At 41.9% G+C, this 23,308-nt stretch overlaps 1 protein-coding gene across 3 annotated transcripts in view; it reads right to left on the bottom strand.

Moving 5' to 3' along the window:
• Positions 1–23,308, bottom strand: part of SCARB1 (scavenger receptor class B member 1) — a 96,508-nt gene that overhangs the window by 23,109 nt on the left and 50,091 nt on the right. For all 3 annotated transcript variants that reach the window (XM_044275655.1, XM_044275654.1, XM_044275653.1), the window contains exons 3-8: positions 22,917–23,058; positions 22,340–22,543; positions 22,139–22,234; positions 21,021–21,136; positions 20,293–20,459; positions 14,134–14,252 (exon numbers count right to left, since the gene is read on the bottom strand). In XM_044275655.1, coding sequence (XP_044131590.1) covers positions 14,134–14,252; positions 20,293–20,459; positions 21,021–21,136; positions 22,139–22,234; positions 22,340–22,543; positions 22,917–23,058 — 844 coding nt within the window. The remainder of the gene's footprint in view (positions 1–14,133; positions 14,253–20,292; positions 20,460–21,020; positions 21,137–22,138; positions 22,235–22,339; positions 22,544–22,916; positions 23,059–23,308) is intronic.

Below are 23,308 nucleotides of genomic sequence, written 5' to 3'. Positions count from 1 at the left end.
GAGAGCCAAGACCCGCTGCGGACAGCAGCAGCATGGAGCATTAACATGATTGATAATGCTCTGTGCCTCTCTGACCTTTTTACTACAAAATCACAGAGAGAAAGTGGTCACTGTGATTTTGTAGTAAAAAGATCAGAGAGGCACTGAGCATTATCAATCATGTTACTGCTCCATGGCTCTGCTGTCCAGAGCGGGTCTTGGCTCTCATTCACACAGCGGTGTCTCGCAGGGGTGTTTTACTTGAGCGGATGCCATAACAGAATGTCTTTGGTGTGCGAGAGGAAACCAAAAGGACCCACAGCAAGCCCACACAAACATGGGGAGAATGGTAAGCAGGGGTCCTAGGGTCAAATCCTCCAAGGAAACCAGTGGTATCTGCACAGATGGATCCGCACCTATAATGCAAACGCTGGTATCCGTTCAGAATGGATCAGTTTGCATTATTATATAAAAAAAAAAAAAAAAAAAAAAAAAAAAACCAAGTCAAAATGGATCCATCTTGATTTACATTGAATGTCAATGGGGGACGGATCTGTTTTCAATTGCACCATATTTTTGTCAGTGAAAACTGATCCATCCCCATTGACTCCATGCAAGTCAGGACGGATCCGTTTGGCTCTGCATCGCCAGGCGGACACCAAAACATTGCAAGCAGTGTTTTGGTGTCCGCATCCAGAGCAGAATGGAGGCGGAACGGAGGCAAACTGATGCTTTCTGAATGGATCCTTATCCATTCAGAATGCATTGGGGCTGAACTGATCCACTTTGACTCGTTTGAGATCCCTGAAACTGAATTCAAAACGCCAGTGTGAAAGTAGCCTAACATGACTGCATCTGTTACATGGTCAAAATAGTTGTAAGAGAATGCAAAGCAGTCTCATCTTTGATATCATGGAGAATGTCCTGATCACACCGACTGTTTCCTCCACTACTGGAAAACCCTTGGCATTAGGTTCCCACATTAGTCTTCTAGATATCCAATATAATGAAAAAAAGTGCTCAGGGGGAAGGGAGAAGAAACTGACAATTAAAAACTGCATGTGGCAAATCAAGGCTGAAGATACAGTAACTGGCCCGAGACTGTAAATCCACTCTGCCAAATAGAACTTGGACAGTATAATACTTTTTACAGTTACCAAAAACAGTGTTTCTCATACCCGATAAACCACAACAGACAAAAAAAAGTGTATATGCAGTCATCGGTCCTGTCTCTCCCCAAGTGCAAAACAAAGAGGAGTCCCAAAATATAGGGGGACCAGAAACAGTTGGGGGCCACACAGATAAGAATTGTGATCTACAGTCTGTACAGCCCTGAAACAGAGCAGGCATGCAGTGGATTTGGAGCTTTGTGTCACAAAAAACATGAGTGCTATGAATTTGGAAATCTAGCACATACTTTTGGACCTATAAATGACAATTGTTAAAGGTGGGCAGTGACTTTAAAGAGGTGGTTTGGGATTTTTTTAAAATGTAGCCAAGAATAGGCAAATGATAAACTAAACATCCATCCATCTCCTTACCACTCCCGTGCTGCCGCCAGGCCTACTGATAAGACATCACATGGATGCATGATGTGACCGCTGCAGTAACGGACAGACCACGGGAGCAGCGAGGGATTAAGAGAACATTGACAGTAAATATCTGATGCTTGAAGGTAGAGCCATATTCAGATTCAAACAAGGTCATCACCACAATGCGATTAGATAGGCTCTTCTGTGCAGGCCAAATATTGGGAATGAATGTTTATAGGAACATTCATTCCAGATAACTGCCCCATATAAATATGCCACACCCGATTAATGAACACCTTGTTGTTTAATCAGGTGCAAGCATACTTGGGGCTCTTTCACACTTGCGTTGTCCGGATCAGTCGTGTACGCCATTTGCGGGAATTACACGCCGGATCTGGAAAACGCAAGTGAATTGAAAGCATTTGAAGACGGATCAGTCTTCAAAATGCGTTCAGTGTTACTATGGCATCCAGGACGCTATTAAAGTCCTGGTTGCCATAGTAGTAGTGGGGAGCAGTATACTTACTGCCCGTGCGGCTCCCAGGGCGCTCCAGAATGACGTCAGAGCGCCCCATGCGCATGGATGACGTGTCCATGCGATCACGTCATCCATGCGCGTGGGACACCCTGACGTCACTCTGAAGCGCCTCGGGAGCCGCACGGACGGTAACTATACTGCTCCCCACTACACTTTACCATGGCAAACAGGACTTTAGCATCCTGGCAGCCATGGTAACCATTCAGAAAAAGCTAAACGTCGGATTCAGTAATGCGCCGAAACGACGTTTAGCTTAAGGCCGGATCTGGATTAACGCCTTTCAATGGGCATTAATTCCGGATCCGGCCTTGCGGCAAGTGTTCAGGATTTTTGGCCGGAGCAAAAGCGCAGCATGCTGCGGTATTTTCTCTGGCCAAAAAACGTTCCAGTCCGGAACTGAAGACATCCTAAAGCATCCTGAACGGATTTCTCTCCATTCAGAATGCATGGGGATAATCCTGATCAGAATTCTTCCGGCATAGAGCACCGACGACGGAACTCTATGCCGGAACAGAACAACGCAAGTTTGAAAGAACCCTTAATTTGGTATCCAAAATCATTGCTTTTGAGCAGCATATTGGCTTGTGTAAATAAGGATCCTTTGCCCAGAAACAATGAACCTGTACGATGAGCACCTGCAGTAGTGAAATGCCATTATCAATGAATTATTGGGAGCATTCGGCTAATGCCTGTGCACAGGGGCATAACTGCAACAGTGGCAGACCATGGGACTGCTATGGGGCCCAGTCTTAGTTGGGATTATCTCCTTCTACTGGAGGTGAAAACTTGGTCAGGACTCTACCCTCTAATGACAACTATTAACAAATGAGGCAGTGGAAAAATGGCCCAAGGGTCATTGAAAAGGGTTTAGGCAGAAACTTCTGTCCTGTGTGGGGGCACCCGGTTTGATCCTTGCTATGGGGCCCTTACTTCTATGTATGCCACTGCCTGTGCATTAGCCCGTGGAAACAAAAAGGGGAAGGTTTTAACTACCTAATTTAGGAATAGCCAAAGGGAACCTAAACTAAATTTATTTTTATCATGCTACATAATACAATATTTTCTTTTTATAACTGTACTTAGCCTTGCCCATAGCATGATTAAAACAAAATTTGTGCTGCTCCTGCGGAAAACAATTTACAGACAACTCCTTATTAGTACCGTACATGTTGAAGTTACCTTAAAAATACTCCCATGTAATGGAAATGTGATTATCTCAAGGGCCTGGTTCCTGTCGAAAAAACTGACCTAGCCTGAGCCAATTTGTAGCTTGATAAAAAAATATCAATAGACTCATTTTTTCACAGAACACACCCATTATAGTGACCGAGAAAACAACGCAAAATTTGTTATGCGTCAGACCCGTGACAGTAACATTTAGTTTAGCAAACCTGCCATTCACCAGTCATGTATGAAGAGCTGTCAAATGTGCCAAAAGGTCTTTTCTAAGGAGGTTTGTGAAACGGTTATATAAAAATAAAAAAAAAATAAAAATATTTCAGTCTCCATTCTATATTTTCTGCAGTTGTCCCTTCAGTCAATGCATGGGATTACAGTATGGCAGACAAACAAGCCCTATGCTCAGATGGTTTCATTGCAGACATTGGTCACAAGAGTATATGTCCAGTCTCCATTACCACATACCACTAACTATTTTTTATGGTGCCTTACATTTTTAACACATTAAAGATACATTAAAGTGTAAAAAACAAAAAACTGTCCGTAAAGCAAGCATTAAAGCAGCAATCAATTACTATACAAAATTATTCATTAGAGAATCGGATTTTCAGTTTTGTTACTGCAGCAATGTATTTGTAAAGTACAAAACAAGTAGTGTATGGTTGACAACATATTCAGAGACATTTAAACCTTGCCCCCAGGTTCACAAAGAAACAATCACTTTGGGGTAAATTTGGGACTGTTGGCAACTATGGTAGAGAAGTCATAAGCTGTAACTTCAAAAACAAGTTGTAAAACTCATTACGAAGAAGCCAATTTTGTTACTGCTGTGCCATTTTGCTAAAATTACTAACAAAACCTGAAAAATTGCATATAGATGTAATGGGTGGGGGCAGATGTGCTTGAGACACCCTGGACACTTAATGAGAGCAGACAGGGTGCAGGGAACCAAATTCAGATATGTAATGCACTGGCCGTCCCAAAAATAGAGGAATCCATAGTTTGGAAAGGGTTGTGACAAACCCTTTAAGTTGAGCGATTTTCCAGGCTCCAGATATTTATGACCCGTCCTCAGGATAGGTCATCAATATCCAATCAGTGGGGATCAGCTGTTCTCAGCAGCTACCGTAACAAGCACTTTGAAGCGGGAAGAACAGCTCTGTTCAAAGTGCTAGTTCTAATGATAACCAATCAATGTAGGTGTGCAGTGTAGAAGCCCACCAATCCAATATTGATGGCCTATCTTAAGCCTTTTGTACTCATCGTAAAATGTGTCTCTTCAATTCATTGGGGGACACCTGCATTTACCGTGGGTATAGCTGTTGCCGCTAGGAGGTGGACAGTAACCACACAACGTGTAAGCTCCTCCCACTTCAGTTATATCCCTTTCTGAAGGGACCAAGCTAATGAGTTTAGTGCAAAAGCAGTAGGAGAAGCTAGACACAGGAAAATTACATTATGTACAAACCCAGAACACCACAGGCCCGAAAAGTCCCATAAACAAAAAACTGGGTGGGAGCTGTGTCCCCCAATGAACGGAAAAGAAAACAGATTTTACGGCGAGTACAAAAATCTAGTTCTCATCCGTCTCATTGGAGGACACATGCATTGACCATGGGATGTTGCAGAACAGTCCCTGATGGTGGGCTTAACTTCAACCCCCCTGCCAATTAGAACCACAGTCTGCAAAACTCTACGCCCCAAAGAAGCGTCAGAAGATGCTAAGGTGTGCACTCTGTAAAACTAGGCAAAAGTATGCAAAGACGATCAGGTCGCTGCCTTGCACACCTGAAGGACCAAAGGCCCCGTGAGGCACCGCCCAAGAGGCCCCCACTGCACAAGCTGAATGAGAAGTCACCTGGAAGGGCGGGGACCAGGTCCTTAATGTGGTATGCTTCCACAATAGCCAAACGAAACCATCTGGAAATGGAAGTCTTTGATGCTGCCAGCCCTCGTCTCAGCCCCTCTGGAATCACGAACAGGGGATCAGTCCGCTTGAAAGATGCCGTCTGGGACAAATACGCACTGCATGACAACACCTTCGGCAAGAAGGACTGCACAGGGCGACCGACATGACAGAACCGCAAGTTCCGACACTACAGATAGAAGTGCAACCAAAAAAGCCACCTTATAAGACAGGAAGCACAGCGACACCTGCTGCAAAATGCTCAAACGGAGAAGATTGGAGAGAGAGTGTTGAGCACTAGCTAAAGATCCTAAGGATCCAATGGAGGATGGAAGGGGGCACAGCATGCGCCACCCCCTGCAGAAAAGTCCAAACCTCCGAAAGCAAAGCTAAATTTCGCTTAAAAAGAATGGAGAGAGCCAGCCCAAAGTCCATGCCCGACTGCAGGAAAGCCAAAACTAGCATCAAAGAAAAACAAACGGGAGACAGCCGTCTCCGCTCGCACCAACTAAAGTAGGACTTTCAAGTCCGGTGGTAGATTCTGGAAGACTGCTTCCTGACACTACTCCTAGTCTGGACCACTGCATCTGAAAAGCCTTCAGTACGGCAGCTTCAGCTATGCTGTTAAATGTAGCGACCCTAAATTCGGGAGGAAGATCGGCCCTCACGACACCAAGGTTCGTCAAAAAGTGAGACTAGGGATGCGTGCCACACCCTGCACGGCCAATCTGGGGCCACAAGAATGACGGGCAGTCCCTTGGACCTGATGTTCCTGAGAAGCCGCGGAATGAGCGGAAGAGGTGGGAACACTCAAGGAAATGTTAACAGACTCCAGGGGATCACCAGTAGATCGCATGCCAGGGCCCTGTACTGTGCGACAAAGTCCTCAACCTTGTTGTTAAAACTGTGAGGCCATGAGATCCACACATCCGGCTGACCCCACCTCTCGCAGATATCCCGAAAGACCTGCAGGTGAAGAGCCCACTAGCCGGGATCGAGACACTACCGGCTGAGAAAGTCCGCAATCCAGTAGTCTACATCTGGAATGTGAACTGCCGATAGCGCCGACACATGTTTCTCTGCCCAGCTGAAAATCAGGGTGCCGTCCTGGTGATTGATTTAAGCCACCGTTGTGGAGTTGTTTGACTGCACCCGCACTGGAAAACCCCCGAGATGGTCGGCCCAATGTCACAGAGACCATCCACCATCTTAAGGCCCAGCACACTGGGGCAAGGAGAAGCTTTGGCCGATCCAAGGAGGCTGGGGAGTGATCCCAGCTGGACAGAATGGCTCGCTGAAGCGTTCTGGTATGGAATTGAGCATAGGGAAGAATCTGCAGACAAAGTGCGGATAGTTTTTCTAAAGGCAAAAACACCTTGGCCTGACAAGGGTCCAGTATCATGCCCAGATAAGTCAACCGCTGCGATGGATAAAGACAAGACTTCTGCCTGTTCAGGATCCATCTGAAGCACTCCAGGATGTGTAGAACAATGTTCAAACTGTTCCCTGGAACAACGGACCCTTCACCAGGATATAGTATAGGTAAGGGATTGCCACAATCTCCCTGGAATGGAGCAAGGCCATGACTGCTGTCAGAACCTTCGCAAAGAGGAAGAAGCCTAATCGCGAAACTCGAGTAGAGGGGATAGCGGCAGCTCCACCACTCATATCCTGGCATGTTACTTATTTAGAAATTTGTGGCCATTAGTCATGCACATTATTCATTCTTCACCTATTTATTGAGCTACAGTCTTATATATTTTTTCCCAGGTAGGATCGGAGTCTATCTGGAGGTGGTATTTTCACCCTATTTAGTCACCATTATTCTATCATCAGGCATTAAATATACTGGGCTCAAATTTTATATTAATCTAAACCCTGGCTTTTTTGCGCATAAAATTTTGTATATACTCTTCTGTAGTTCCACAGTTGCAAAGGCAGAAACCTCCTTGGATTTGGATTAGTGTTTTGGGTGTAACTGATGAGCAATTGGCACGCATTTTTACATTAACACAAAACATAAATAACAAACCTATGAACAATAAATGGATCCATAGAAGCAGCAGACGTACATTTCTTCCTTCTGCAAATGTGTTAGTACATCTGGTAAATGACAATGGTTACTTCCTCAAAAGTTCCTTCAAGTGAAATACATTTTTTTGTTAATATGATGCTGCTTCTATTAAATAACTATTCCCAACCCTGTATTAACAAGCAGAAAATAAGCTTCGATAGAGAGGTTTATGAGAAGATTGAGGATGTACTGTGAAGAATCAAATTATTTCTGCTGAATTGGTCATGCAGAAGTCATCAGGTTCCTGCAGAGGGAGCCAAAGCAGTAGTCAATAAGCCCTTTGCTAGTCCTAGAGCAGCACAACCATTTCACATTAGAGGACACGCAAAACACTTCCATTTCATCATGAACTTGGGGATTATGAAACATCTTTAACAGTCTGAACTCCTCCAGCACCGATGGGTGGCGTGTATACTTTGGAAATATTGCTCTGATCTGAACAGGGATTGGCAGTTGAAAGAGTTCAACTAAATAAGGGCAATAACAGTATTCTGCAGGATAACATAACTCCTACTGATTAAAATCAGATTTCATTTACAACTCCATAGATAGTTATTATGACTGCAGCAGTAATGAGACTAACCTGATAAAAAACACGTTACTTTAAAGGAAAGTTAGTGGCACCTACTGTCCTTGCTTTTACATAGAGAGCACTTTTCATGAAGCCAATGAGATCAGATACAGGGTACCGCATCAGTTGAGAATTTATGCTAGTGTGCATTTCTACACATCAAACAGTTTCTATGCATGTGTTCCAAAACTGCAGTCAACAGCAGGCTGGCAACTTAAAGTAGCCCTGGAAAAAATGTAAAAATAAATACAAATCTGAAAGTGGTCCATCCTTATTAACAGAAGGTGTGAACCACACGCACGCTCAACCATAGCATATGCAATGCAGGCGATAGGCAGGGTGAATGATGGGCAGGAAGCCATGGGCTCCTACGCCCACCGCAGTATTTAACTGTCTTACCATCCTGATAATGGTAATACAGTTGAATTAAGAAGGGCATTTGTGGTCCCCAGCTGGGAACATACAGTCAGTACCTGATGCTCCCATTGCTAATTATTAAGAGGGTCAGATTGTTACACACCTGGAGGCCTGGGGAAGGCTTGAGGCGCCCACTGTGTCTAAAGCCAGTCAGTCCCTGAATACCGTTTATAGCCAAATGCTCCTTACACTTACCAGATCACCATTTAATAGAACACAAACCTTAACCGAAACGTTTAACCCCTTAGGGAACGGGCTCTCTCACCTTAAGGAACAGGCAATTTTTTGCAAATCTGACCAGTATCACTTTATGTGGCGATAACTTTAAAAAAGCATTGACTTATCCAGGCCATTCTGAGACTGTTTTTTCGTCACATATTGTACTTCATGACACTGGTAAAATGGAGTCCAAAAATTATTTTAAATTTATTTAAAAAATGTTACCAAAAATTGGGAAAAATTTGCAAAAATTTCCAAGGTTTCAATTTCTCTACTTCTATAATACATTTTAACACCTACAAAAATAGTTGTTACTTAACACTCTCCATATGTTCACTTAATGTTTGGATCATTTTGGGAATGACATTTAATTTTTTGGGGAAGTTACAACTGATTTTACAAACTTTGTTAACCCTTTAGCGGTTCCACAAGAATTAATGGAAAATGGAGATAACATTTTCACTTTTTTGCACATTTTATATAAAAATTTTTTTTTTTTTTCCAGTTAAAGCAAGGGTTAACAGCCAAACAAAACTCAATATTTATGGCCCTGATTCTGTAGTTTAGAGAAACACCCCATATGCGGTCGTAAACTGCTGTACAGGCACACGGCAGGGCGCAGAAGGAAAGGAATACCATACAGTTTTTTGACACCATGTCCTATTTGAAGCCCCCCTGATGCACCCCTAGAGTAGAAACTCAATAAAAAAAAAAGTGACCCAATTTAAAAACTACGGGATAGGGTGGCAGTTTTGTTGGTACTATTTTAGGGTACATATGATTTTTGGTTGCTCTATATTCCACTTTTTGTGAGGCACAGTAACAAGAAATAGCAGTTTTGGCACAGTTTTTTTTTGTTATTTTATAACATTCACCTGATTAGGTTAGATCATGTGGTATTTTTATAGAGCTGGTTGTCACGGACGCGACAATACCAAATATGTATACTTTTTTTGTTGTTGTTTGTTTCAGTTTTACATAAACAAAGCATTTTTTTTGTTGAATGATTCTTTAGTGTTTCCAGATTCTGAAAGCCATAGTTTTATTTATTTTTTAGGACGACTACCATCTTGTGTAGGGGCTCATTTTTTGGGGGATGATAGGACTGTTTGATTGGCACTATTTTGGGGGGGGGCGTATGACTTTGATTGCTTGCCATTACACCTTTTGTGATGTAAGGTGACAAAAAAAAAAAAAAAAAAAAAGATGTGGCGATACCCAATATGTATACTTTTATTTATGAAAGTTTTGAAACAAAAAAATAAAAATCATGGTTTTAGTGTCTTCATATTCTGAGCCATAGTTTTTTCAGTTTTTGGGCGATTATCTTAGGTAGGGGCTAATTTTTTGCAGGATGAGGCGACGGTTAGATTAATACTATTTTGGTGGGCATACGCTTTTTTGATCGCTTGCTGTTGTACTTTTACTGATTTAAGGTAAATGGTTTATTTAGCACAGTATTTTTTACTGTGTTCATCTGAGGAGCTAGGTCATGTGATAAAAGTTTATAGATAGAGCCGGGCGATACCAAATATGTCTGTCTTTTACCTTTATTTGGGGGAAATGACTTTTTAGTTAATTTTTTACTTGAAACTTAATTTTTGGGGGGGTGAAAAACTTAAATTTTTTCTACATTTTTTTACTTTATTTTTGTCCCGCTTTGGGACTTCAACCTTTGGGGGTCTGATCCCCTTTACAATGCATTCCAATACTTCTGTATTGGAATGCATTGGCTGTATGAGTAATACAGTGTGTATTACTCATACAGCTTCCTACCTGTGAGATCCAGGGGGCTGGATCTCACAGGCTTTTCACCGGAAGGCAGCCCCGATGCCTAAAGGAAGGCATCGCGCTGCCTTCCATGCCATCGGATCCCCATTACAGCAGCACGGGAACCCGATGGCACCGCCGATACACGACGGAACAACCCATAAATGCCGCAAATTGACCTGCGGTTTGCGGCGATCACAGGACCGACCCCCCGCGCATTGTCCCAGGGTGCCTGCTGATCCATTTCAGCAGGCACCCAGTCCCGATCACCGTCGGCTGCGATCGGAACTACACATGACGTACTGGTATGTCATGTGTCCAAGAGGTTAAGGCATGTGGGGCAGAAAGTTTAAATTCTATGCTACTAGAGTACAAATTAAATTTACTCAAAGATCTCCTGCACATGACCGCAGTTTTGCAGCCCACATCCATTCTTCAATTTTTGTGAGACCCACTGTAGAGGATGCTGATGGATGGGACCTTTCATCAGCAACCATGTTCGGAACGAAGCACCCGGAAGCAGGTGAGCAGACCTGGGTGAATAAATCTTATTAAACCGTCTGAGCCAATAGCTTAATATGAGTCTTACTAGTGGTATACATGTTCTGTTCCCTGCACACATGCAGCTAGTAATGAAAACTGGCCAACCCTTTTAGTTGAAATAGCATTGTCAATAAGGTGGAGTATGATACCATCCTGGGAGGTGATGGGTAGATGACTGGTTGTTGCAAAAAGTCTTTCCTAGGCTGGCAATAAATGTGTATTCAGTACATCATATCCAGGTTTAAAACTTAAAGTGCCATTCTAAAGAAAACAATCTCCATTACATTTCATCACTGGGCTTTAATTATCATAATTTAAATCATTTATCACATGCAGTACCAAAGTTTAATGCCATAGAAAAAGCAATAAAATAAATACAAAACAGAAGGTAATATTTGACCCAGACTAGCACATGTCCACATTTGTCACTTATCACTAAATGATAGCAGAGCCTAATGAATTTATGGCTTTATAAGCCTCTTATCTTAATCAATGCTCATGTTTCAGCATTATGAAATCCTTGTACTATGGAATACAGGATGTTTAAAACATGCAAACGTCTGCTCAGACTTTGTCATTTATATGGTTGAGAAAAATGTAAAGTTGGACATACACAATTTTGGCAGGACTTGCTGACCACATGATATGCATGGGAGCCTCCCAACTATTCCCCGACAATATTGTGGATAGAGAAGGACTGGGTTGTTGCATTTTCAGAAGTATCTGGCAGCAGCCTATTCCCCTCTCTGAAGAACACAATGGGGGAAATTCATCAAGACAATCTTTCTGCTCCAGTCTGGATATGCCCTGCACTATTGGAGGATGCACCACATTTATGATGAGACACGCGTTGTCAGAAATGAAGTACCTCCGGCAGTCCATCTAAACATAATCTACGCCACCTCTAAGCTACCATAGGTTCCTGGCTTCACTTGTGCCAGAAAACTGGCGCAAATGTGTCTGCTGTTGGCCACACCACATTTCTGAAAATGGTCAAGTGAGGGTAAAATTGACTTTTTTTTCAAAGTTATATTTAAAAAGTCACAAACCCATGCATTTGACTTTTTAAAGCTACTTTTCTGGCACTGGCAGATGATAAAGGTCTCCCATAGACCACTTGGTGGAGCATGTGTCTGGGGGGTATAGTAGATCTAACAATTGGCGCCAGCTATCTAATTTATATGAATGGTCTAAGGTTGCAAGTTCTTTGTCTTTCACTATTCGTTTAGTAACATCATGCATTATTTTTGCAAAATAAATCCCGAATAAGGCTATTCAATCCTAGGGGGATGAAAAATTGATGCCCAGTCAGTCATCAATAGCTCCATCTTGATCAGCAGCTTTTTACACGTCATGATTTAAAGTGATGCTTCCTCATGCCAATTTATTCTGGATATTTAGACACTCAAGATGATATGCCATCTAAAAATGAATGCATCTGTAAATATGTTGTTAGGACCATAGTCTTGGGAATCTTAAATTCTGTATGAAATATTTATGCTCTACCGAAAAGAAACCACTTCCAGTCCCGTTCAAGTACAGAAATGCCTTATACAAGCCCATCCTACGGCATTTTTCTTCAGACCGCTTCACCATTCAGAAATAGAAGAAATAGTTCTTTTACTGAGCCACAGAGACTCTCAGTTGTCCCACGAGATTTACTCCACCTAGAGAACTTTGCTTGTGCCACTGTGTTCTCAGAGAGCATTTCCAGATGTTCTGAATGGCTCCTATTTACTACCATGGAATCCCTTCGCCAACAGAGGCTTCAGTTCTCAATGCCTAACTGGATACAACATAATGTGTCTATTGTTTATGACATAACCAAACCTCGAAAGAACAGAAGAATAATGTGGTGCCTGGAGATTACAAATCATGTCCCTGATACAGAGTTATTACAAGTTTTCACAAGCTACTTATAGAAACTCTTTAGGAAGAGAAGATATTGATGCAAGATATTTCTTATCAAGCGCTTCTATAATGAAATTGTTTTGTTCCAGTAGAGGATAGAGATGAATGCATTTTATTAAAGGGAACCTGTCACCTGGATTTTGTGTATAGAGCTGAGGACATGGGTTGCTAGATGGCCGCTAGCACATGCGCAATACCGAGTCCCCATAGATCTGTGTGCTTTTATTGTGTAAAAAAAATTAAATTATACAAATGCAAATTAACCTGAGATGAGTCAGAGCTTGAAAATATGACTCTTCTCTGGTCACACAAGTAAGATATGACTCTTATGTTAATTTTGCATATGTATCAAATCAGGGTTTTTTGACACAATAAAAGCACACAGAGCTATGGGGACTGGGTATTGCAAATGTACTAGCGGCCATCTAGCAACCCATGTCCTCAGCTCTATACCCAAAATCCCAGTGACAGGTTCCCTTTAAAGACCCGACTCATCACAGCTTTATCCATTACATCTTTATGCTTGCCTTCTTGAAAATAACACTTCAAGGATGTTTTGCATAATTTGTACTAGCCTTAACAAGTTATTAAAGCTGGCCATAACCATTAGCTAAAAAGGTCCACTGGACAAATAATCTGGCAGAATTGCCTGGCAAACATGAATGGGGCAGCCTGGCTGATCCTTAAAGGGGTTATCTAATGGACAATAGAAGCATATCTCTAGAACGTGCCCCCATTGTCTTATTGGTGCGGGTCCCACTGGGACCTGCACCTATATCAAGAACGGAGCCCCGCATGTGAAGGAGGGCGCACTGTGCATGCGCAGACCCCCTCAATTCATTTCCTATGGGCCCGGCAAAAATAGCAGAGCGCTGGCTAAGCTATTTCCAATCGGCCCCATAGAAATGAATGGGAGCAGGGGCCACGCATGCGCGGTACGCTCCCATTCACTGCTATGGGGAGCTGGCTGGACCGGAGTCCTCCAGCCCCCACCTTGCAGGGCTCAGTTCTGGATATAGGTGCAGGTCCCAGCGGTGGGACCCACACCTATAAGACAATGGGGGCAATATCCTAGTGATATGCCCCCATTGTCTAGGAGGAGACAACCTCTTTAAACACGTCATTTCTAGAAAGAAGCATTGGGCATGTTTGATTATGACTAGTGTTGAGCGAACTGGTGTTTTAAGTTCGGCATCCAAAGTTCGGGTTATTAAAGAATCCCATTATGGATTCTGAATCCAGTTATGGTCCATGGTAGCGGAATCCTTAACGGGATTCCTTGATAAAACACAAGTTCGCTCAAAAATGTTGACCCATCTCAGGGAGATATTTTTGGAAGAGCCGTCTTCCAGTAGCTTATCCACAAGTAAATGTGCTTGCTTATAGGGGGGAGTTGGGGCTAATCACCGCTTGGATGAAAAATCTCATATGTACTTCTGGGCCCAAACTAGTAGAGAATTTATCATGAAGATATCTATAGAGGGGCATACTTACTGGATGCAGGTCTAGGAAGAGGGAGTGCAACTTTTCACTAGGGTGTAAACCGTCCACAGCTTCTACAAATCCTGGGTCAGCGTTGTAAAAATGGGGAAATGACAGAAAGAGTGGGGCATCTGATAAATAATGAAGATAAGCCATTATTAATTCAAAAGGAAATAAGCCCCATCACCATACAAGCAATCTCGCTATATAATATGCTCTGTTACACATCTGTACAGCTACGCATGGCCTGTGTAATACACTATAGCAATCACCTGAAAGACATCAAGGGCTACATCCCAATACTATTATGCATGTACAGTCATTTCTTAAATAAACATTACTTCTTATGATGAGTTGAAGGTTATGTCATGCACAGTATATTATATGTCAACTGGGTTTAACATTAAAGAGGACTGCATTACCCTACTGCAGCCAAATCTGTAGGTCTAGAGTGCTTTTTGATTTATGGTCAAATTTGCTAAAAGAATGATCTCATTATGGCTTTCAATAATCAAGAGGGGACCCTGATAACTACAGTGAGAAGGTGAAGCGTACCATCACATCTGGGTTAGTGAATTTATTGGACTTTCTATGACATTGTGCTACTTCTCTGAAATTTATATATATCTATATCACAGAGAAAAACAAGGGTAAGCAGGCACACTCAAATCTGGGTACAATTAAATAATTTATTTATAATTCTCGTAGTAGGATGGGTGGATATAAAATAAGTGTGGAAATTTAAATATAGCAATGTAGTTAAAGGAGGAGTAGTGTTTTAGTAGAATAGTGGGTGATCACCACTGGGTAATAAGTACCCTATAAAATATCAAGAAACAAAATATATAATCATCAAAAAAAATATATCAAGAAGAAAATTAATCAAGAAAATTCTGGGAAAAAACTGGAATAAAAGTCTGTTTTCCATATGATGGTGGCCACTGTTTCAAAGATAAAATTGATAAAAAATATCTTATATGATGAGGTAGTCCTTTGTAGAGGTAAAAAACTCTGAGCAGAGGATGGTAGCTCTGTTTGTATATTATTGTAAATGTCAGTCGCCGCACAGTCCAGGATAGATATTGCACTATTTCAATAGGTTTCACATAGAGCAGTAGGCATGTGCATATAGCTATAATTCTTTAGGCAGTCTAAACAGTTGTTGTATTGGTATGCCAAGCTGTGGAGGGAAGCTGAGCTCTGTGCCCGAGTGCGGTGTCCCGCACTGTCTCTGGCTACAGAGATCACTTACCCTTCCTAGCGCTGGTTGCGTTTCGTCCTCCGGCAATGATAGGCAGTTCCTGGAAGGCTGTGTAGTCGACAGCGTCCCTCGTGTTGCCTAGGATGCTGGGGGTGTGGTTCGCGCGTCTGGTGAATGACGTCAGCGGTCCTGTGATCGCGATCTTTTCAGAGTTTGTTCTCCGTATTCCTCCTGCTCGGTTTCAGGGTGATTATTGATACAATAATCCTAAGCAGCTGAGGCGTCCTTGGCAACGGCGCACATGACAGGAGATTTATGATGACGCGATGATCGCCTGGGCAGAGTCGCTCGAGATCAGCTGATCTCGGGTTAGTCAGGTAGTGACGTGACTCCTTTCCCGACATGCGCGCTGGCGGCCTGGGAACGCCGAGGAACATGTGCCCTGAAGGTATGTGTGGTAATGGATCTGATACCTATGGTAGATGTATACTGAGACACTAAGTAGGAGCACCAGAGGACGCATCCTTGATGACATCAGCACCTTATTCACTGTGTTATTGGCCACTCCTGTGTGAGTGGGTGTGTTTTAATGTATTTAAACAGGTACTTTTAGATTTCACATTGTGTTTGATAAAGGCTGTGGATCAGCCGAAACGTCACAACCTGTTGCACGTCTGTTCACTTGGCGGTTCCCATTAAAAGGGATTTTTTTATACCAGACATGCTGCCTCCATCTTCTTTTCTTGGACCCACTATTCTACTAAAACACTACATTGCCATTTTTAAATTTCCACACTTATTTTATATCCACCCATCCTACTACGAGAATTATAAATAAATTTTTTAATTGTACCCAGATTTGAGTGTGCCTGCTTTTTCTCTGATTGTATGCTCCTGACTGGGCGAGTCAGATCAAGCAGTCCTGCACCTCTATAATTTGCCTAAGCGGTAGAGCTATAATATAATATAATATAATATAATATATTATACACACACACAGTTGCAAGAAAAAGTATGTGAACCCTTTGGAATGATATGGATTTCTGCACAAATTGGTCATAAAATATCATCTGACCTTCATCTAAGTCACAGCAATAGACAATCACAGTCTGCTTAAACTAATTACACACGAAGAATAAAATGTTGCTATGTTTTTAACACCATGTAAATATTCACAGTGCAGGTGGAAAAAGTATGTGAACCCCTAGACTAATGACCTCTCCAAAAGCTAATTTGAGTGAGGTGTCAGCCAACTGGAGTCCAAATCAATAAAATAAGATTGGAGGTGTTGGTTACAGCTGCCCTGCCCTATAAAAAATATATAAAAAATAAATACACCCCAGTTCTGGGTTTGCTTTCCACAAGAAGCATTGCCTGATGTGAATGATGCCTCACACAAAAGAGCTCTCGGAAGACCTACAATTAAAAATTGTTGACTTGCATAAAGCTGGAAAGGGTTATAAAAGTATCTCCAAAAGCCTTGCTGTTCATTAGTCCACGGTAAGACAAATTGTCTATAAATGGAGAAAGTTCAGCACTGCTTCTACCCTCCCTAGGAGTGGCTGTCCTGTAAAGATAACTGCAAGAGCACAGCGCAGACTGCTCAATGAGGTGAAGAATCCTAGAGTGTCAGCCAAAGACTTACAAAAAGTCTCTAGCATATGCCAACATCCCTGTTAGCGAATCTACGATACATAAAACACTAGAATTGGACGTTTACATTTTGCACAAGAGCGCCTGGATGTTCCACAGTAGTACTGGCAAAATATTCTGTGGACAGATGAAAGCAAAGTTGAGTTGTTTGGAAGAAACACACAACACTGTGTGGAGAAAAAGGAGGCAGAGCACACCAACATCAAAACCTCATCCCAACTGTGAAATATGGTTTGGGGCTGCTTTGCTTTGGGCCTGGACAGATTGCCATTGAAGGAAAAATGAATTCCCACGTTTATCAAGACATTTTGCAGGAGAACTTAAGGCCATCCGTCCACCAGCTGAAGCTCAACAGAAGATGGATGTTGCAACAGGACAACGACCCAAAGCATAGAAGTAAATTAACAACAGAATGGCTTAAACAGAAGAAAATATGCCTTCTGGAGTGGCCCAGTCAGAGTCCTGACCTCAACCAGATTGAGATGCTGTGGCATGACCTCAAGAAAGCAATTCACCCCAGACATCCCAAGAATATTGCTGAACTGAAACAGTTCTGTGAAGAGGAATGGTCAAGAATTACTCCTGACCGTTGTGCGCGTCTGATCTGCAACTACAGGAAACGTTTAGTTGAAGTTATTGCTGCCAAATGAGGTTCAACCAGTTATTAAATCCAAGGGTTCACATACTTTTTCCACCTGCACTGTGACTGTTTACATGGCGTGTTCAATAAAAACATGGTAACATTTCATTCTGTGCATGTTATTAGTTTAAGCAGACTGATTGGTCATATCACAACAATAGACAATTTGTGCAGAAATCCATATCATTCCAAAGGGTTCACATACTTTTTTGCAACTATAACACCACATACACACCGATTTGTAGAAGGTGTCAAGTGTTGCAGGCAGTGTATTCTATATTTGTCAAATAGTGTAAATATTAACTGTTTTTGATAACACCAATGACAAAATAAATGTAATTTTTCTTCAAAGGGGGGTGTTCGAGGCAGGTCTGTGACTTGTTTGTTTTCAATGTCCAATACCTGTGGCATAGCACGTGGGGGCAAGTATTCCTTTTGCCCACGTCAGAATAGTCCTTAGCGAGAGATCTATTTGTGTAGTAGAATGCTTGGTGCCATTTTACAGGGATCGTTTCCCCTAGAAGCAACACTAGGGCTGGAACATGGTACAATTTTTCTACTCGTCTGTTCCAGAGGCCATTTTTTTTTTTTTAGAATCCTTAAGTTTATGTGAAAGAGGCATACAAAAAGATAATATGGCTCCACAGACTTCTATTAGTGCAATATCAAGTCTTCGTACAACTATGAGGCTGTACAAGTGCCATAATATTGTAGTGGTCATGAAGTCTTAAAAAAGGAAGCTCCCCAGGATATTTAAAAATCTCAGACAAGCCCAACAATAGCCTAAAGTAGAAAAGGTTATACGCTTTCTCCAGCGCCATTCTCTGCGGTGCTGGTCTGATCCTCCTGCCACTGCTTGTTTATAAACTGCAGTGGGGGACGTGCTGGGATATGGCAGTGACCACTGTAGCAAAGCGTGGTCCTCATCAGTCCAACACTGAAAACCGTATCAGTAATAAGTCAGAGCAACTGGACCTTTTAAATAAAAAAAATATATATATATATTATTGAAGACTTTGCTCTAGTCATCTATTGGAATTAGAAATCAGGAGGGGGGGGGGGGGTCATACTACTGATGACCTGGATTACTGAAAATCGTTAGACACAAGAGGACAGCGATTGGTTGCAGCAGTGAAGTTTCGTAACAGATACGGTGACATGCAGGGTATGACCACAGAACAGCACCAAAAGAGTACGAGAGGATTTTTTATGCTGTTACAGGGCTTGTCTAAACCCCTTTAATGACACCAAATCTCAGTGTATTAGGCCTATTTCACACTTGCATTGCCGATTCCGGTAGGGAGTTCCATCAATATACTAAGAGCACCACTGTGTGCTGCCAACCTATCCTAAGAACAAAATGCCAAGATATGAATGAGGCTTAATGCAGTCTCCTTGTACGTGTCCAAATCCGTGAGCAGGTGGTCGGGTGATGCATCCGTGTGTCCGTTTTTGGCTGTCAGTGTTTCACTGACACTGAACAGCTGAAAAATAATTTTCAAAGAATCTCTTCTTAATGATTCGTGACACACGGATGCAACACTGATGGCATCCGTGGTCTTCACTGACCTATAGACTAATGGGCACGATGGATCCGTGAACACTGATAAAATAGAGGCTGCATCAGTGCTAAAGAAAAACACTCCCACAGACCGTGCTAAAACACTGATGTGTGATTACACACATTAAAATGAATAGGGACGTGTGCTGTCCGTGGAGAACGCGTACAGCAGATGTCTGAAACACTGACGCGGGAATGAGGCTTTAGGCCAATTTTGGGTTTCAGCAGCACAGCATAGCAGCAGCCCAATCATCCTTACCATTTAGATTCAGCTTCCCTCAGATCAGTCCCCTGATGAAACAACTCAGTGTGGTTGAAATCCGTTAGGACAACATGTTTATTACCATTAGACCCTAGGGTAGATTGACCTTTTAGGGCCCGATTAGGATAAAATGGAGAGAGGGACAATTCCACAGAGATTGCCCTTACTCACCTAGAGAACCTTGTAAAGGATCTGAATCTACTGATCAGTCTTTGAACTACTAATTGTTAAGATCGGTTTTATTTACATGCACTGTTGATGGTAATGCACTTTTGGATTCCCATAGGGGCAATGCTGCAGACATTGAGCTTGGCATTATTGTTCGCATTGATTTAATAATATGCTGTCTGGACATTTTAAATGACAAAAAATAAAAAAAAAGTTACATTTTAATAGCGTTCTTCTATATGAGCGCCTCTTCCCTAAACCTTTTTAAACCAGTAACGCCAGGTCTGAGATATGGGTGACTAAGTGGGCATAGTTAGATTTCCTACAGAAAAAAATAAAATAAAAAATTATATATATATATATATATATATATATATATATATATATATATATATATATATATATATATATATATATATATATATATATATATATATATATATATCTAGACATAAAGGTTGGGTTTAAAGAGCAATGTGCAACATTTAATATTTTTGGCGCTCAGCACGCCAATGCAGACTCCTGCAAAACAGACAAGTATTCCCTTCATGATAAATTCCCCCCTTTCTTTCTAAAACTGTGTTTTTAGATCAAGTAGGAAAAAGACCAACCATTAAATATTTCATACCATATACATGAAATTTTGTAAAAGCACTGCAAAGCCGAAGGAAAAAAAGAATACATACTAAACCGACAGGAACTGACGTTCATCACTCCAGATGCCACACATGGGCAAAACCCCTTATTTGGAGGATAGTCCGATCCATTTGCAAAAAGATAGTTTGGGGCGGTGTATCGGTAGGTCGGTATACCTCGAAATGATTCCTCTTTTTCGTACACCAATTTCATTGATCTGTCATTTATACAAAATTAGTAAGGAGTGTAAAAAACACAATGTATTTAACAAGCTCATCTTTCACAACTGCACATCCAGGTACATGGAGCATTGGCAATGCCTGACGAAACTGAACAGTCTGCCCTTTGAGCAGCAATTTGAAACAATGAGAAAGGCCATGAAGATAGTGAGCGTTGGTGCGCCCAGTTCTTAATTGTGATTGAAATTTGTGAAATCTGATATTGCAGTCTACTTTTCACTTCTGTGAAACATTATGTCAACTAATGTGATAATGAAATGTCACAAGTAGAAGGTCACATAATGGATTAATTTTCCTACAAAATCCTGAGATTTTCTTACGTCTCTGATCTTGCGAAATCGCTATACAGAATGTACGCACATAGAGATTGCCTTCACGTTAACACTGAAATGTCTATTTAGAGGTCAGATTCTGTATCAGACGATACACTGACAGCTTCAAGGCCAGCGGCCAGAGCTCTTTGTCAGGACTGTTAGCCTCTTCACTATAGCAGGGCAAACACATCAAACCGTATATAGCAAAGCTGTTCTCTCCCTTACCTGCAAGCGTCCGGGCTGTAAAATTCTAAAGGTTGGGAGGGGGTCCGAAACGGGGGCCACATCTGACCAGCAGTACCATTGAGCATATTGGCCTGCTCAGAGTGCCAGTAAGCAACCTAGGACCATACACAACAGCCATGTAATAAAAGATGTGTAACAGAGAGGAAAATGCAGAAACGCTTTGTTGCCCATAGCACTCAATCACAGTGTATGCATTAGTCCAGTGTTACTTAAAATATAGGCTTAACCTGGGATACATTCACATGACCTTATTTTCGGTCTGCGCCTAGGGTGGCCAGACGTCCAGTTTTAGGCCAGACAGTACGGTTTTCAGGCTCCCTGTCCTCCGTCCAGCGCAGTGCCTGGACGGACACAGGGATGTCCTCCTTTTCAGTAGCTCACGTCTCAGACAGCAGCATTGTGCTGTCTGAGCGCAAGCTGCAGCAACTGACCGAGGCTTCTCTCACCCCCAGTCAGTCACTAGAGCCGCAGATATGGCTCCCTGTGGATGACTGAGGGGGGAAGAGAAGCGCCCGGCTGCCCCCGCTCACCTTCCATTCAAAGTTCTTCCCTCTCCCCCCCCGTGTTTTCGGGCCGATGGTGCGTGGCTTCACTGGCATGGGGGTGTGGCTTTATGTGTTTTGGGCCGGTCCAGCTTTCTAGGGTGAAGCCAGTGGCCACCCCATCTGCGCCCCAGCCACAATTTAATATTTATTTTTTTGCAGATCGAGTGTAGACCCATTCATCTCTATGGGGGCCCCCCCAAAAAAAAAAAAAAAAAAAAAAAAAAAAGGGAAAGCGCATGCGCTTCAAAATATGGGGCATGTCCTGGTCTTGTTCATTTTGCAGCAAGGATAGGCATTGTTACAATGGTGTCCGTGAAGTGTGGGGTGCACACAAACCACATACATAGTTTGTGGATCTGCAATTTGTACACCGCAAAACAGATTCAGTCGTGTGAATGTATCCTTAGTGACAGGTCTCAGAGCAAGCAAGGTTTATACAGCGTTATGGAAAATTTAAGAAAAAGGGAAGCAAAGGAAGTAAAGTACGCCAAACAAGATTATTATGTTTGTACACAGGTAATCTACACAGTACATCCTATATTTCTTCACTACCTCTCTGAGTCCATTCCATGTGTCTAACATTTGGACCTTGCTGATATCTTCTACCCCAGTGTTCACGGTAAAGACACCAGTGTTTGAATTATTGAACTGCAGAGAAAAATAAATACTAATATAATAAAATGATAATAAAATAAATGAATAAGTCAGTAGGACAAGTCCAGAGTGCTCACAACAATATAGAACGTTGCTTACATCTGCAAACAAGCCAAACTTCCCTTTGAAGGGTAAGGCGTTGGGTACGATCGTATTTACAAAATCCAGGAATGGGTCACTGTAGCCCCACAAGACTTCCTTCACAGTACGGTTCATGAATGGCTCTTGGTTGTATACTAAAAATGCAGCATTGAGCATAAATCTAACAGCATAGGACATATCCTTCGTCATCAGTGAAGAAATCTATAAAGAAAAAAATGTAAACAAAAAAAAAAGCTTATTTAAACGAGAGGACACCATATCTTCCCAAATAGTAAAAATACGACAGAAGCTTTAGATAAATGCTAGACTACTGCAAACCATGCTCCTATCCCTCAACTCAAAGCCCACAGAAAATATGGAAAACAGGTATAGGACAAGGCTTCTTCTCAGAGTGTAGACAAAACTACCCACTGATGAAATGTAAAATTTACATTAAAAAAAAAAACAAAAAACAAACACACACACACACACTACAGTGAATCCTGTAACAAATCTAATATGCAACACATTTCTAAAATAGTAAATCTAGAATAGATTTTTTTTATAAAAATGATAAAAAAAAATACAAAATTACCATGACAATAAGATTTGGGACTAATACATAATCATCTTCGCTTCCTGCAGACTTTTCACGATCAAACTGGAAACTTCTTATTTCCACAAACGATACAGTTCCATTTTCATTGAAGGTTATGTTTGTTTTCTGTTTGCGCTCTCTGTAAAGCAAGACACTTGGACTTTACACCACTACACTTCAAAACAGCATACTAAAAGAATTCACTTTCTAAAAGAGGTTGTCCAGCATTAATTCATATTTTCACCAGCCCCACTCTAACCCTTTGCCTGCCAGAACTGTGGAAGAGGGTAGGGCTGGGGGAAAATATTTTGACGATAGAGACCTTTAAAGGGGTTGTCTAGGACCTCTACACATTAGGCTACTGTCACACTTGTGTTTCTGCTGGATCA

This window comes from Bufo gargarizans, chromosome 1, assembly GCF_014858855.1.
Source record: "Bufo gargarizans isolate SCDJY-AF-19 chromosome 1, ASM1485885v1, whole genome shotgun sequence".
Lineage (NCBI taxonomy): Eukaryota > Metazoa > Chordata > Amphibia > Anura > Bufonidae > Bufo > Bufo gargarizans.
This window is presented reverse-complemented; position numbering and strand designations above follow the sequence as displayed.